Raw genomic sequence first — 15,800 nt, 5'->3', positions numbered from 1 at the left:
AGCTGAGGCCCAAGACGACCCGGAGAGGGCGAGGCTCCGGGCGCAGACCCCGGCGGAGCAGAGCCCCGCGCCGCGCGAGGTCACGGTGCGCGGGGCCGGGGTCCCCGGCGGGCCCGGCGGCTGCACTCGCTGGGCGCCCCCGCCCCGGCTGCTCGCCCAAGATGGCGATGGAGGGGCGGGCGAGGCGGCTGCAGCCCCGGCCCCCGCGCCGGCCCCCGCTCGGGCCCGGGCCCCCGAGGCCGCGCCCCCGCCCGCGGCGCCGCGCCTCCCCGGGCCACTGACGCCCGGCGCGCCCTCCCCCGGCGGCGGCGGCCGTGGCGCGGGGAGGCGGCGGCGGCGGCTGCGGCGGCGGCCCGAGCCGGGCCCCATGGCGCGGGGGGACGCCGGCCGCGGCGGTGGGCTCGTGGCGCTGACCTTCTGCCTGCTGGCCGCGCGCGGTAAGGGCGGGCGCCGCGGCAGTGGCGGGAGCGGCTGCGGCGTGTCGGTGCGCCCGCGCCCCGGGGCTGCGTCGGGCTGTGGGGCTGGCGTGCGTCCCGGGTCCCGAGCGAGTGCGGGGCCGCGGGGCGAGCGCGGCCCGTCCCCGTGATGCCTGCGCTTGGGGGTCTGCGAGCTGCGGCCGGGGGTTGGGGGGGCGGCGGCTGCGGCGCGGACTTGGCCGCAGGGGGTGTGTGTCCTTGGTTTGCGGAGTCTGGAGTGTGAGTGTGTGTGAGTGTGTGTGCGCCCGCGCTCGGAGGGTGGGGACGGGGGCTTCTGCGGGCGTACGTGTCCGCAGTGCGTGTCACGGTCGCGGCGTGGCATCGCGGGGCCGTGGCTGCGGGGTTGGTGGCTTGCACCGGGCGGGCTCTGTCTTGCCCGCGCGTGTTCCTGGCTTGAGTGCGTGAAAGAGGAGGGGTGTGGGGGTGTGTGTGTGTGTCAGCACCTCCATTTGTGTCGAGATTGTGTGTAATTGTGTTTATGGGTCTGAGCTAATATTTGGCCTTGGCTTTTGGGGAGTGTCCTTGCCCGTGGTTGGGGGGGGACAGGGCAGGCGATTCAGGATTGACTGGGGGTAGAGGTGATAAAACACTCAACTTTGCCCAGTGGGTGTGGTCCCTGGGGCTGGTTGGGGCAGGGGGTTGGGTGGTTAGTGTCGCTCCCCCAACCCGTGGCTCGGAGCGGACTGGGGGGAGGGGGCAGGAAACCAGTTGCTTTCGTGGACTTGTCCAACACTCGCTCTCGGGATGGGACGCGTGTCACTCCTGCCCCACCCACCAGGGACAGGTCGGGAAAGTGTTGCCCAGGTCAGCAAGGCCTCCTTCCAGCCCCCCACCTCAGTGCCGGGTTGGGGTAGGGGTAAGAGACTTATCCACTCTGGAGAAAGGGCTGGGACTGGGGTGACGGAATCCCAGTGCTCTGTGCCTAGGGCTCCTTCTTCCACTCCAGCTCTCTCGCTTCCCGTGCTGTGTGCGTTTAGGGAACGGCCCTTGGGGAAGGTAGGTGGCAGGGCTGGGGAGGGGGATGGGCTGCCCGCTTTGTTCGCCTAGTTCTTGCCTTCCCTGCCGAGGGGGGAGCTGAGGATGTGTCCGGGGCGAGTCGGGGAGGGACTTGGAGGTGGGGGTGGGGAGGGGGATTTCTCTCCAGCTGCTGCGGCTTTCTAGAGAGACTCAGCCAGGCCACGTGGGAGGAGGCAGGGACGGCGGAGAGGGGAAGGAGCCTCCGTCTGGCCGGCCCAGGCCCATCTCCAGGAAACCCAAACAGCGGGTGGGAAAGTGCTGGAAAAAGCTCGGACCCCTTTTCTCCGGACAAAGACACGCCCCTCTCCAACCCTGGCTTGAGTCTCGGGACTGTCAGGTGAAGGGGGCGGGGAAGTGAGGGAGAGGCCTCAGCCCCCCAGGAGCCCAGGAGATTAAGGAATAGCTGTGCCTACCCTCTTAACGCTCTTCCAGGAGCTCCAGGAATGGGCTCAGAGTCACCCAGCCTAGTGGGATGAGGGCTGAGAACTACTCTCTATCATTATTGTATACCCGTGGGGCCTCCTGCAAGGGGCTCAGTTTGCCTCTGAGACCTGGCCTCTCCCTGCTCTTGAGTGCACAAGGCTCCCGGGGCAGCAGTGTGCATGGCTAAAGCAACTAGGCTACTCGCCCTCAGTCTCCCAAACCCATTGAGTGTGCAAAGCTTCACAGGCCTGGAGACAGTCCTATAGCGTTCTGACTAGCCATCCTGATCTGGACCAAGGTCATTCATTCATTCATTCATTCAACAAATATTTACTGAGCACCCTTTTTGGTTTAGCATGTGCCTGGTGCCTGGAATATAGTAAATAAGGAGGCAGACCTTGTCCCTAATGCAAAGCTTGCAGTGTGGTGTGAGGGAGACTGACAGAGGGTTTGGAAAGGTCAGGAAAGGCATCTTTAGGAAGTGATGAATAATTGAGCTCAGTGCAGAGGGTCAGCTAGCCCTGTAGGAGAGCCCTGTGAACCGCATGTGTAGGCGCTCCAAGGTGACTTCATTTAGACCAGTGAATGCAGCTAACTCTGGCTAGAGTTTAGAGTACAGGGTGAGAGTGGGAGAGGTTGGAGCTGGATAGGACAGGGCCCATAGAGTGTCAAGAGTGAAGGATGAAGGGGCTTCTGAAAGGCCTGATAAGCCCCACCAAGTTTTCTGCCTGAAAGCTTCCCGCCACCACCACTGTGAGCCCTTGGCAAGTTTGTTTAAGATTTTATTTATTTATTTGACTGAGAGAGATCACAAGTAGGCAAAGAGGCAGGCAGAGAGAGAGGGAAGCAGACTTCCCGCCTAGCAGAGAGCCCAACACAGGGCTTGATCCCAGGACCCGGAGACCAAGACCCCAGCCCAAGGCAGAGGCCAAACCCACTGAGCCACCCAGGCGCCCCCCTTGGCAAGGTTTAAGATCAGCTTTGCATCAGCTCACTGCAGCCAGTGTGGAGAATCAGTTGGGCAGGGCTGGAGGCAGGAAGCTCCAGCTTCCTAGGAGGCTGTTGTAGTATTCCAGAAGAGGATGGTGGCAACAAGCGTCATGGCAGTTGGTGTGGCCAGGGTAGCTGGCTTCTAGAGGTATTTAGAAGTAGAATCACTAGGATCTGAGGATAGACTGAGTTTGCAGGCAGGCACAGAGGGGGCGGTGCAGAATAATAGACACTTCAGCAACCTGAACTGGGCAGAATACAGGGCTGGTGTCCCCCAACACTGTTCCAGCCAGGGACCAGGAACTGGGGAGATTTATAGGAATGGGACTCCTCTCTGGGGGTAGTGGTAGAATGTTGAGTGCTGTTTTTTGGTTTTTTTTTTAAGATTTTTATTTATTTGACAGAGAGAGCGAGAGAGATCACAAGTAGGCAGAGAGGCAGGCAGAGAGAGAGAGGGAAGCAGGCTCCTTGCTGAGCAGAGAGCCCGATGCGGGGCTCGATCCCAGGACCCTGAGATCATGACCTGAACCAAAGGCAGAGGCTTAACCCACTAAGCCACCCAGGTACCCCTGCTGAGTGCTGGTTTTATCAGTGCAAGATGTGGGGCTCTCCCCTCCACTGAATCAGAATTGGGGGGGCGGTGCCAGAGGTCTGTTATAGGAAGGCTTACAGAACATGACAGCTACTTTCTCCTCACCAGGAAAGTCCCCTCACCCCCATCTCTTTCTTGGCCCAGAGACTCAGAGGCCCACCTCAGTTGGCGTGGCCCTCTCTGATTCCATCTCCAGGTTAGGAACCAGGTCAAACAAGTTTCTCTTAACAGTGAATTTTGTCCAGAAGTTATCTGACTTTTAGGTAGTTTCATGACCCAATTCATCATGTGTTGTGTGTAAATTACCAGTTCCTTTCTTTACTCCTAAAGGTACCTATTTCAATTAAGCTCTCTCACAATCAAAGTGTCATCCAATGTCAGCACTGAAGGGAACTTAGAAATAATTTTTTTTAATTTTAAGTTTTTATTTAAATTCTACTTACTTAACGTATGTGGTAAAATTGGTTATAGATGTAGAATTTAGTGATTCATCATTTTACATACAACACCCAGTGCTCATTGCAAGTGTCTCCTTAATGCCCATCAGCTACTTAGCCCATCCCCCACCCAACTCCCTAGAAATAATTTTAGCATGAACCCATTTTCCAGATGAGAAAACTGAGTGACATCCCAAAGTTGCATGGCTAGGGACTGAGCTGGGACTGGAACCAGTCTCTTGGCTCCTGGAGTCACACCTTCCCTGGATTTGGTACACAAATACCCAAGTTCAGTCTCTCTGCACCCCCTCCCCCTCACATGAGAAGTTTAGCTTTGGGCTTGGTCTCCCTCAGTTGGTGTGTCTGAGTCTGGGCTCTGGAATTCACCCTTCTCCGCTCCTCCCCACCCGCTACCTTCTGTTCAGCCTCCACGGTTTCTGAGGTACAGCAACCAGACTTGACACAGAATTCCAGATGCAGAACAGATGTCATTGCCAGGTGGGCTTGGGGGGCTCCCAGCTCCCCGGAGGATGGGGAGAGGGGAGGAGGAGTAAGAGCAGCTTTGATGGAGGAGGACGCCAGCCCTAGCCTGGTGGGAGGAGGGTGCTGGGAGCTGCGGTTGGGAGGAAAATCCAAGAGATAATGTTTGGCCCTGACATGCAGAAAAATAGAATCCTTATATTCTGGGTTAGGTGGGCTGTTAGTTACTCACTGCTGAGGCTGCGCCCTCTGGATTTGAGGGGCTTTCGGGTCACTGAGGTCGGAGAAACGGAGGCCCAGTAAGCTCTCTTTCAGATGCAGACCTGAGCATGTGAGCTGGGCCAGAGCTAAGCTTTCTGGATGGTTCAATAAGAGGCTCATTACCTTGTCACAGAGTTTGGAGGACAAAGTTCCAGCAAGGGATCAGAGCATACAGGGAGAGAACGGTGGGCACAAAAGAAAGCTATTTTGAATCGTATGAACCATACCGCAGGAGAACAGGTGAGGTAGTGAGCTTCCTAGTCCTGGTAATGTGTAAGTACAGAGTTTTTTTCAGTGTGAGTTTGCTGTTCTGTCTCTGTGCTTTTTAAGCATTTCGTCAAGTGTCTGCTAGTTGCCAGATAGGCAGTTTCCACATGTATTATTCCCAACACGTCTGGCCCTTAAGGAGTTCCTATAATTTTTACAGATAAGGAAATTGAGCCTTGGAAAAGCATAAGGGGCTGTGTCTCCACGTGTCTACTTACGTGTTCAAGGAATATTTATTGAGCACCTACTGTATACCAGATACTGTTTCTGGGACTAGAGGTTTAGAAAGCTGACTAGGACATGATGCTGAGTTTGTTGCCAGACAGGGGAGAAAAGGAAGTGTAAAACCTCAAGTAACAACTGCAGTGGCCAAGGTGCCCAGGGTCCTTTGGGGCAGAAAAAGGAGAAGCAACTCAATCAGACCCTGGGATGGCATAGCTACTGTGGGGAGAGGGAGCAGCAGGAACAACATATGGAACAGCAGTGAGCTCTCAGAGAGCTGAAAGTGGTTTGGTCCGGTGGCTACAGAGGCGCGCAGGGATTAGGAGGTAGGCAGGAGCTGAGTGTGGATTTGCTGTCAAGTCCACTGAGGCTGCGCCTCTCAGGAGCACACATGAAGGGAACTGTACAGCCTTCCCTGTGTCCCAGGCAACTGTCCCAAGCTCTCCTTCCAGCTGTTGGTGGGAGGGGATCAGCGTGTGGTAAGGGAGGTGACCAAGGTGGGGGGTGGGAGGAGGAGTTTCTGGAAGACACTGACTTGGTTCTCCTAGGAAAAGAGAGTGGTGATGGGGGTCATGGAGAACTTCCCGTACCCTGAAAACAAGTTGTAAATCTATTGGGCTCTGAAATTCAGAAGTGACAAGGCATTGATGTCTGTGGCAAGTTGTTGTCTTAATGAACGAGATATCTGGGCTTGGTTCCCCTCCCCCACCCACTGGCCCCTTTCCCGAAAGTTTACACCAGGCCCCACTAACCCCACGAAACAGCATTGAGCGGGCCCTGGGGCTCAGCCGCAAATCTCCTCTCTGTCTGGGTTCTAATTGGCCTCATAAAATCTAATTTATCCTGTAAGTGGGTAAAATAATCTGTTAGGAAAAGATTGAGAGATGGCCTCAGGGCTCCCTAGCATAGAAGCTCTGTGTCTCTGACAGGGTCTCACCAAGGAGCCTGAGGAGAAGGAATTGTCCCCATCGAGGCAGAAAGCTGGTGAGCAGCCAGAGTCCACTGTGTCCCCAGTCCTGAGAGGGACAGCTGAGAACTGCTTGTGGGAAGGGCTTTGGGGGTCAGCCATGGCAGTGGGCCGGGGGTGACAGGAAAGGGGTGACCAGGAAGCCACTGGACAAACGAGGTCCACTCCTCAGAGCATCACTTTCACGAAAAGATCTGGTGGTGTAGGAACCACGTTTACGTTAAAAGAAACATTGCTATGTAATGGAGCAGAATGCAAAATGTGCCAAAGGTTTAAAAATCAAAACATTTGGGGCATCAGCAAGCCTCCTGCCTACGTTCCCCTCTGCTGCTGGGAGAATTTTGGCAAAAATGAGAATAGTGGAGACTTCTCCTTTTCAGGCTGAGGGAACTGAGGCTGAAAGAGGAAAAGTTGCAGGCCCAAGGCCATACAGCAAATGACCCAGGAGGACCCTGACTTCCGACCAAGGCGTGTCTCCCCACCACTCATACCCTATTGTCCATCTAGGCAAGAGGAAGGATGGCTAAGGGGCCTGCAAGTGGCTATGAGATAGGAAACACATAAAGCTTCCTGGGAGAGGGGAGTGGACCGGCAGGGGCGGCCTCACAGAGGCCTGGCACGGGAGCTGAGCCTGGGGGGCAGGGGAGGCGGGGCGGGGAGGAGGGCATGGCCTGGGCACAGAAGTTGGGCTGGGCACTGAGGCAGAGAGAACCCTTTTTCTTACTCTAGAGCAACTTTCTCGTCAGTGCTGGATTCATCCCCAGAAGATCAAAGATGGTTTCCCCACACTGTCTCCCGGAGAGAGGAGACCCCCCACCCCTTGCTGGTCCTCAGTTTCCCCACTTACATATAGTGAGGAATCTCAAGCTTCCAGGACATTTCCACCCCCAGGGTCCTCTCCGAGGGGGACCCCTGGTTCTCTGCACATCTACATCCCTGTTGGTTTCCCTGTGCTACCTTGTTGGGCGCTGGGCTCCTCAGAGGTGGGGAAGCCAGACATCTGCTGATCCATGAATATTCAGGAAGGGAATCGGAGCCTCCTCTGGGCTCTGCAGCCAGCCGCCGGCCTCTCTGGCTGCCGTCCTGCCCGCCAGAGCCCAGGCTGCTGACATACCCAGCAGCTGCTCGGGCCCCAACTGTTCACATTGTTTGTTCAGCGCGGCAGGGGATTTTCCAGGCCCCGGACGTGCTGTGGGGGGCGGGGAGGCCGCCGGAGGGCTCAGGGATTCGTGTCATGTGGGGCTTTTCTCCCCTGAAGTGCAAACTGACTGCTCAGCGGCTGGAACCAGGCAATTGGAAGCCGCTGGGCTGAGAGCCCGGTCTTGCCTCCCCCCCACCCTGTGTTTGAATCTTAGAATTGAGGGCCGCAGAGGTAGAAGGGACTGGTTGTTAGAACAGTAATTAGCATTGGTACAGTAAAAGAAAAAAAAAATCTTTAATTTAAAAAAAAAGGCAAAAAAAAAGAACCCCGAACTCCAAACACTTGTACAGTTTCTGAAGTGCCTTTGAAGAATGAGCTCCCATCCCACCGTTGGTGGCGCTGACGTCCTTCGTCTTGTTTACTCCTCACAGGCTTGGTAGTGTCACCTTCATTTTACAGATGTGGAAACTAAGGCCCAGAGAGGTTAGACAGTTGGTAGCTGGAGCAGCAAGACTAGAAACTAGATCTTCTGTCCAAGGTCTAATGCTCTTTCCACCACAGCCAACAGCCCCGAGTGACATGAATGCCAGTTTGGTTTCCCCTATCAGAATGGAGACTGAGTGAGGACAAGGCCTGCCTTCTCCCTGCACCCACTAGTAATGCCGAGCCCAGGCGAGCAGTGGGAGGGCAAGTAGAGCCTTCCCGATAAATTAAGAGAGGCAGAGGTGTAGTTTAGGCTCCCTTAGTCTCTCCATCCTTCGCAAGTAGTGTCAGAGCCTGGCTTCGGCCCTGGCCTCCGTATCTCGGCCAGCTGGGACTTCTCTTTGCCGCTCAGTCTTGTTTCTCTTCAAGAGTGCTGGGAAGAGAGCCTGGGGACAGACAGGGGTTCTAAGTGTGGGCACAGATATGTCCAGGTTTTGACAAGTGCGGCAGAAACTAGGGTGTGCGTGTTCAGGTGTGGAAGGTTGTGTCTACAGTTTGTATGTGTGTCTAGATGGTGTTCTGTAGGTTTGCTCAGGAATAGGTATATCCAGCTGTGACTATTCACTGAATCATCCTAACAGCATAGAATCTCACACATCACCTGATACGTTTGAGTAAGACTAACATCCAGAAGAAGTGACTGGCCCAAGGCCACACAGCCGGATGGTGACAGAGCCAGGTCCAGAACGGAGCGGTTGCCTGATTCCCAAGCAGTTCGGATCTCTGCATGCCCTCCCAAGGCTGTCTGCCCAGACCTGCCTCGTAGTAAGGACGTGCCATTGTACTCAGCTCTGTCTTGGGTTCACTCTCAGATGGGCCATTCCGCCCTTAAGCAAAGTGTCAGGTCAGAGGATGAGAAGGGACCTCGGACCATTGAGCTTGTATGGGACAGGAAGGCAGCAGGCCAACCTTCTGGTTGACACACCTGGGGAAACAACCATTTCTCTGTGAATAATGGCGACTGGGCCTTGTCAACATGTTGGTTAAAATGAGAAGCATTGGCCTTTGTGTGTTTTTGCCTTGGCCCTGGAATGACATTCCCTTCCTCCATTTTCCCCTTACTTTTCCCTTGGTGGCAGGGGGCAGCTTTGGAGCTGCAGGCCCTGCTGGGGCCCCTGGAGACAGGCTCTGGCTTGCTGCATTGCCTAGGAGAATTGACCTCAGCCCTGCCTGCCACCGGGGCACAGTAGATTGAGCGATCGAGGTCAAGATGATCTGGAAGGTTCCAGGAAAGGAGGACCTTATTGAAAGCCAGTTCTGTGCCAGGCCAGGCACTGTGCTGTGCTCTTTTCCTACCCTGCGTCTCACAACAGCCCTAGAAGGAAGGAATTCCTGGGTCCTTTTTAACTGAGATACAGTTCACACACCACAGAACTCACCAGTGTACACAACAGTGATTTTGTGTATGCTCGCAAGGTTGCACAACCATCACCATGGTCTAGTTCCAGAACATTCCTATCACCCCGAAAAGAAACCTCATGTCCCTCGCTTCTCATTCTTCCCTCTCCCTAGCCCCTGGCAGCCATTAACCTACTTTCTGTCTCTGTGGAGTTGCGTCTTCTGGACATTTCATAGGAATGAGATCATAGAATATGTATCATTTTGTGACTGGCTTCTTTCACTTAGTGTAAAGTTTTTAAAGTTCTTCCATGAAGCAAGTATCAGTACTTCATTTCTTTTGATGGCTGAGTGAGATATTTATCTATTCACCAAGTGATGAGCCCTTGGGTTGTTTCTCCTTTTTGACTGTTACGAGGAAAGTTGCTAGGCACTGTGCTTTTTGGTGGATGAGGAAACTGGGAAGGTGAGCCCAGAGAAGGGTGGCAAACTGCCCAAGAGCACAGTAGGGAGGGGCAGAGCTAGGATCCAGACTTAGGTCTCTCCATGACACCTGTTATTCTTTGAGTTGCCCCAGCCCTTGGGTGGGTGACTCAGGATCTAGAGGCTGGGGGAGATGGGAGGACCCACACTGATGGCCCTGGGACCTGCCCTCTCTGTGCAGGGGAGCTGCCGTGGCCCCAGGAGACGACCGTGGAGCTGAGCTGTGGTGCGGGGCCACTGGAAGTGATCCTGGGCCCAGGGCAAGCTGCGGTGCTGGCCTGTAGTCTGGGGACTGCCGGACCCCCCACCAGCACCACATGGAGCAAGGACGGAGGCGCCCTGCCCGAGCACGACCACCTGCGCCTGCTGCCCAATGGCTCCCTGCGGCTGTCCCAGCCACCCGCACCCGACGACAGTGACGAGGCAGCCCCCGGGGTCTCAGAGGTCATTGAGGGCAGCTACTCTTGCCTGGCCCACGGCCCCCTGGGAGTGGTGGCCAGCCAGGCTGCGGTGGTCAAGCTCGCTAGTAAGTGCCTGCCTCGGGGGCTGAGCTGAGACCCAGGAGGCCTGGGGTGTGGGAAGTGGGATCCCCATTAAGTCCTTGCACACAGGCCTGTCCTTGAGCCCACTCCCCTTTCCATGCCTCTCTTCCTGCTCAGCAGGTCCCTTCCTGGTATGGCTACCTTCTTCCCACCTCTCCTCTTCTTCCTCTTCCTCCTTATGTTTCTCCTCCGGGAAGCCTGCCATAAAGGCTTGTTAGAGTGTGGGGCATGGGAGCAGACCCCCTCGGGGTTCTCAAGAGGCACAGATGACCATGAAATCATTTTAGGCCAGGAGAAATGTCCATCTTACTGCGGTCTGACCACCATGGTGACGTTAGGCGTGGGGCGCTGCAATTCATTGTGACCCAGCGTCTGACCAGTAATCACCGCTTCTTATCCCCCTGCTGCCCTTTCAATTGTCTCTGTTGGCTGGAATTTGCCCTGCTTGTGTTTCTGTCCCCCGACCCCCTGTGTTTCTGTGTGTGCATGCACGCACCGTGTGCACGTGTGTACGTGTGTCTCACTGTGTGCGCCTCCCCTTTCCTGTGCTCCTCCTCTGTCCCTGCCTGTGTCTCGCCATCCTCGCCCCCAGCACTCGCAGGCTTCTCTCTGCACCCGGAGTCTCAGGTGGTGGAGGAGAATGGGACTGCTCGGTTTGAGTGCCACATTGAAGGGCTGCCGGCTCCCGTCATCACCTGGGAGAAGGACCAGGTCCCAGTGCCAGAGGAGCCTCGGTGAGTATCCTGTGGGGGAGTGGGGAGAGGGTCCCAGTAGGCTGGCCAGAGAGAGCCCCGACATGTGCTCAGGAACCAGGATTCTTAGAGCCACAGTAGCTCCATTTGCCCAAACTGACTTAGGAGCCAACCACAGCCTGGTTCTCCACTCACGTAGGCCCCAAAGAGAAGCTGGGCAGGCAGTTTTGTTCCCTGCAAAGAATGCCACCCACTAAGCTACGGAGCTCAAGTAGAGAGCAGTGGTAGGGTCCTTCAGAGCTTATCTGCCTTACTGAAGAGGAGACTGAGGGCCAGAGAGAAGCTCTGTTTTGTCCAAGGCCACAGGTGAGTCCGTGGCAGGAATTTTGTTGTTCCTTAAGAGCAGAGCATGGAGGCTGCTGGGAGGCTTCCTGTCTGCAGGGTTCCTCCGGCAGCGCTACCTTGGAGGCGAAACCTCTCTTGTCTCTCGATGCCAACCTGTGGGGTGCAGCATATGATACCGGGTTACGGGGGTCCTTCCCGTTTTACCCTCCTCCCTCCCCATAAAGCAGTGGGTAGGTGCAGTGATCCCAGGGAAGAGTTTCTGGGGTCAAAGAGCAGCAGAAACTAGACCCAGGACTTGACCCTTACTGTGTCCTCCTGGGAAGGCCCAGATGTACCAGCAGCACAAGTAGAAAGCACGAGGCTTGTTTACTTTTGTGGACTCAGAGCTGGTCTCACCAAGCAGTTGTCACCCCTTGGATTCTTACATCTTCGGAGATGTGGCTCCAAGGCCTTTCCCAGCAACCCCCCCACCCGAGCCCCCTCCCCGGCCCGGTCCTCTGCCTCCATCTCTCGAGCTGTAGTTACCAGCTCGCCCACTCTTGTCCTCTCCTGGTGCAGGTAGGGCTCCACGGGCTCAGAAACACTGGTTTACAGGTCTCCCTGCCCTGAGACTTACCTGTCTTGAGTGTTGACCTGTCCCAGTTCCTCTGACTTGTGCCCACATCTAGGTAGGGGGGAAGGTGTAGGGGAAACTTCTGGGTAGATAAGCCACAGGGCACATCCCTGCAACAGTTGTGAGGGAGGAAGCAGGTCAAGCTGCTGATTTGGATGATTGCATGGCCTGTTGCCCCTCGCAGAGGTTCTCTCACTCAGCGTCATTCCCCCATCTATAAAATTAAAGGAAAAGAAAAAAAAAAAAAAAGGGTTGGACTAGATCACTGTTCTTTGGAAAACATTAGTCACTAAAGGTGCTTCTCGAGAAAAAGTATTCTGTGGTCAAATAACGTAGGGAAAAATGCCTATAAAATTCCCTTCTTGGTGTTGACAAGGCTCTGAGAAGTCCTGTATGGAAAGCCTGTTAAACTTGTTGAAGCAAGCACTTCCTAGATTCATCTGCCCCACAGCCCCTTTTGCCACAACCCCGTTAACATCCCATGAATGAGCATTCTAGGGAGCGACCTTGGAAGTGCTGACCCAGCCTTTCTAGCCCTGACATTTTAACTTCTGTGCCTTGCAAATGTGGGCCCCTTGCTGCTGTCTGGGAGTTGCTGAGTGAGAACCAAGGGAGAGCCCCCTCCTGGCAGCCCCCAGAGAGAGTAGGAGAGAGCCCAAAAGTCGCCCCCTGTTGAAAGGCATGATAGGCCCCCCTTAATGTGAGCTGTGTTTTCTCACTTAATCCTTCCCTTCATCATTCAAGGTAGGTATTTCTTAATTTCCATATTTTCTTCTATTTACTTTTAGTTTATATTCCTGGAAGATGCTTTATTCACATTCACGTAAGCAAAACAGAAGAAACAGTCATCACCCACAGAAAGTCTCTGTTAGTTTTCATGTCTATCCTCTGGAATTTTCCCCTGTATGTTTATAAATACCCTCTTTTAAAATTTGGATTATATTGTACACACAGGGGTTTTTTGTTTGTTTGTTTATTTGTGGCATTTTTAAAAAAAGATTTTACTTATTTATTTGACAGAGAGAAAGAGATCACAAGTAGGCAGAGAGGCAGGCAGGGGTGGGAGAGTGAGGGTGTGGGATAGGGGAGAAGCAGGCTCCCTGCTGAGCAGAGAGCCCCATGCAGGGCTCCATCCCAGGACCCTAAGATCATGCCTGAGCTGAAGGCAGAGGCTTAGCCCACTGAGCCACCCAGGTGCCCCTGTTTACTTGTTTTAAGTAAACTCCCAGTGTGGGGCTCGGACTCATGACTCCTAGATCAAGAGTCACCTGCCCTACCGACTGAGCCAACCAGGTGCCCCTGTATGGGTTTTTTTTTTGTTTTGTTTTTGTTTTGTTTTTTTCTCCATCACCTTTCTTCTAAAACATAAATGGGATTATGAAGCAACTTCTACTTTTTTTTTTTCACTTCACACATCATGAACCTCCTGCCATACATGGTTATGGCAGATACGATTATCTGGATTAAGTGAGAGACCCGGGGATCAGAGACAGAAGTAACTTGACCCAGGTCACACAGCTAGGACACAGAGTGTGGGATGCCAGAGGCCTGGCACGAATGACACACAAGCCTCTTATGATTCGATGGTTGGGGTAGGGAAGCTGCAGGGTCTGGAGAAGTTGATGCTACAGATGGGCTCAGAGGTCAGCCAACTGTGGCTCTGAGTGGACACGTTACTTCCCCCAAAGTTTCCCAGCAAACAGTAGGGCTCTGTTATCTCCCTACATGTAGTTCAAGCTTCATTCTACGAAGCCACAGGCCTCTCCCAGAAGTCTGGAGCTGCCAGTTTCTGGGCTCTGAGAGTGCTGGCCCCCAAGTCCTCTGAAAAGTGATCCTAGCTATAAATAAGCTAGGCTCACATGTCCCAGCACATTGTGTGGGGGAAATAAAAAAATGTCTTAAACAGCAACTTGATTATGCCCAAGGTATGTATTTTTACACACGCTCAGATATAGGACATGTACAAGTATGCTATTCATAAACTCAACCCAGTGGTTTGGAGACCGTGTGCCTTCTTGGGGACCATGCGCACGTGCAGTTAATAAACACACTGTCAAGGTATGGGTGTGTATTTTCAGAACTGATGGTGAGGACTAGAGCCCAAGGCAATTCCCTGCTGCTTACCCTAATGTCTAATGATAGGGGATAATTTTCCTTCCATGGGAACCAGTAATCAATGAGCACAATGTTTCCCACATCCCAGGCACTCACAAACCCCCTTTATAATTTTGGCCATTCCTGGGCCATTTACTCAATCACCTACTTAATACATTTCTGTAACTCAGCTCTCTTCCTTAACTTTAACACATGCTGAAAAGGAACATTATCTCACTGCAGTCAAATGGAAAACCAGCAACGCTTACCATAAATACAAAGTAGCCATAAAAATAAATACATAACCACTGGGATAAAAAAATGTGTGCCTAGATCCACTTGCAATCATTTTTGTTATCACCATTCACTCACACTTTAAAAATGTGGCACCAAGGGACCTCAGTCTGCAGGCTCCCTAATGTAGTCTTCTGCCCTACACATCTCCCAGGGCCCAGGGTGTCTGTCAACCTTGTGTGACCCTTGGCCAGTGGCCCTTTTCCCAGGGTGGATCTATGAAGGGCTCAGGGTGGGGGTCCCTTGGCTCTTCTGAAATTCAGAGCAGCTGTGAAGTTTCTACTGTGTTCTTTCTTTCTTTCTTTTTTTTTTTTTTTTAAGGTAATCTCTACACCCAACGTGGGGCTCAAACTCATGACCCCAAGATCAAGAGTCTCATGCTCTACCAACTGAGCCAGCCAGGTGCCCCTTTGCTGTGTTCTTGAATCCCTGGTTCCAAGTGGCCTTTTGGGGTTGGGACTCAAACACAGGCTTGGAAAGAGAACGATCCTTTCCTTTTGGACAGAGGTTGCTTTTCATTCTATAAGTAGCTATTTTGTTTTATTTGCAATCTGAATTATTTTTAAAGTAATAAAACACACCATTTTAATGGGAAAAAGTCACCTACCAACTGGACACAGACAGTTGTTACTCTTAGTATTGTTCCTTCCCAGTCTTTTAAACATGTACAGTTTATATCATTTAAACGTGTGTTTAGAATCTGGGATTCATAGATAGTGTTTCTGTCCATTATCTATTGTGAACTCACAACATAGTAGGGCTGGGGTTGTGAAGTAGGCAGGACAGGACTATTTAACCCATTTTTCAGATGAGAAACTGAGGTCCAGACATGTGATGTCACTTGGTACAATCACATCTGCTGGAACCAGCTCTCTCCACTATGTCACAGCTGTTTCTGTATTAAGAGCCTGGATTTCCCCAGTAAAGGGTTCAAGGTCATGCTTTTATTCAATTTCAATTTTTTAATTTATTTTTTAAAAGATTTTATTTATTCAATTTCAGTTTTTCAGGTTTTCTATTTCCAACCTAATAAATATTCAAAAAAAATTTTTTAAACACAACAAATAAGCATTCCCAGTAATCACACTGCCAGAGAAAACCTCCCTGAATGATGTAAGCTCTACCACCCTTGACTTTTTCTGTGCATATCCTCACATATCATTTATCTGGTTCCCAAACATAGAACTGCTTCTATGTTTGTGACTTCTAAAAGTCACTGTTTGGTGACTTTTGTCCCCCATTCACCAATGTATCTTGGACATCTTTCCAGGGACAGGGCTCCTAAAAACACGTTTTAACTAAACAGAAAAGATTTTAAACGAACACTAAAAGTGCTTCCATTGCCCTCTTGGTTAGAGGGTTGGAAAGTGGCTCAGGTTAGAAAGGTCTGGAGCCCTTGCTTAGGAGACAGTGCAATGAAGGCAAGGCTGTGTCCATGCAGAGGACACTGGGGTGGCGGTAAGCAGAGCAGACCAACTTCTGTTGGCCATAGTGATTATACATATCTGAGAAAGGTATCCCTTTTTCCTCCCTTCTTTCCTCCCTCCCTCCCTTCCTCCCTCTTTCCCACACATAATAAGGAGATGTTCCTTGTCAGAGAAGTATCAGCTTTTGGGTACCTGGAGCACAATTTCCATGGAAAG

General features: G+C 52.8%; 1 protein-coding gene across 2 annotated transcripts in view; it reads left to right on the top strand.

Moving 5' to 3' along the window:
- Positions 1-327: 327 nt before the first annotated feature.
- IGDCC4 (immunoglobulin superfamily DCC subclass member 4) overlaps positions 328-15,800 on the top strand; it is a 39,004-nt gene continuing 23,531 nt past the window's right edge. For both annotated transcript variants that reach the window (XM_046010355.1, XM_046010354.1), the window contains exons 1-3: positions 328-437; positions 9,759-10,103; positions 10,712-10,853. In XM_046010355.1, the coding sequence (XP_045866311.1) occupies positions 368-437; positions 9,759-10,103; positions 10,712-10,853 (557 nt within the window). In that variant the 5' untranslated portion in view covers positions 328-367. The remainder of the gene's footprint in view (positions 438-9,758; positions 10,104-10,711; positions 10,854-15,800) is intronic.

The sequence above is a fragment of the Meles meles genome, chromosome 6, assembly GCF_922984935.1.
Source record: "Meles meles chromosome 6, mMelMel3.1 paternal haplotype, whole genome shotgun sequence".
Lineage (NCBI taxonomy): Eukaryota > Metazoa > Chordata > Mammalia > Carnivora > Mustelidae > Meles > Meles meles.
The sequence above is the reverse complement of the archived record's forward strand: the minus strand, read 5'-3'. Positions and strand labels throughout refer to the sequence as shown.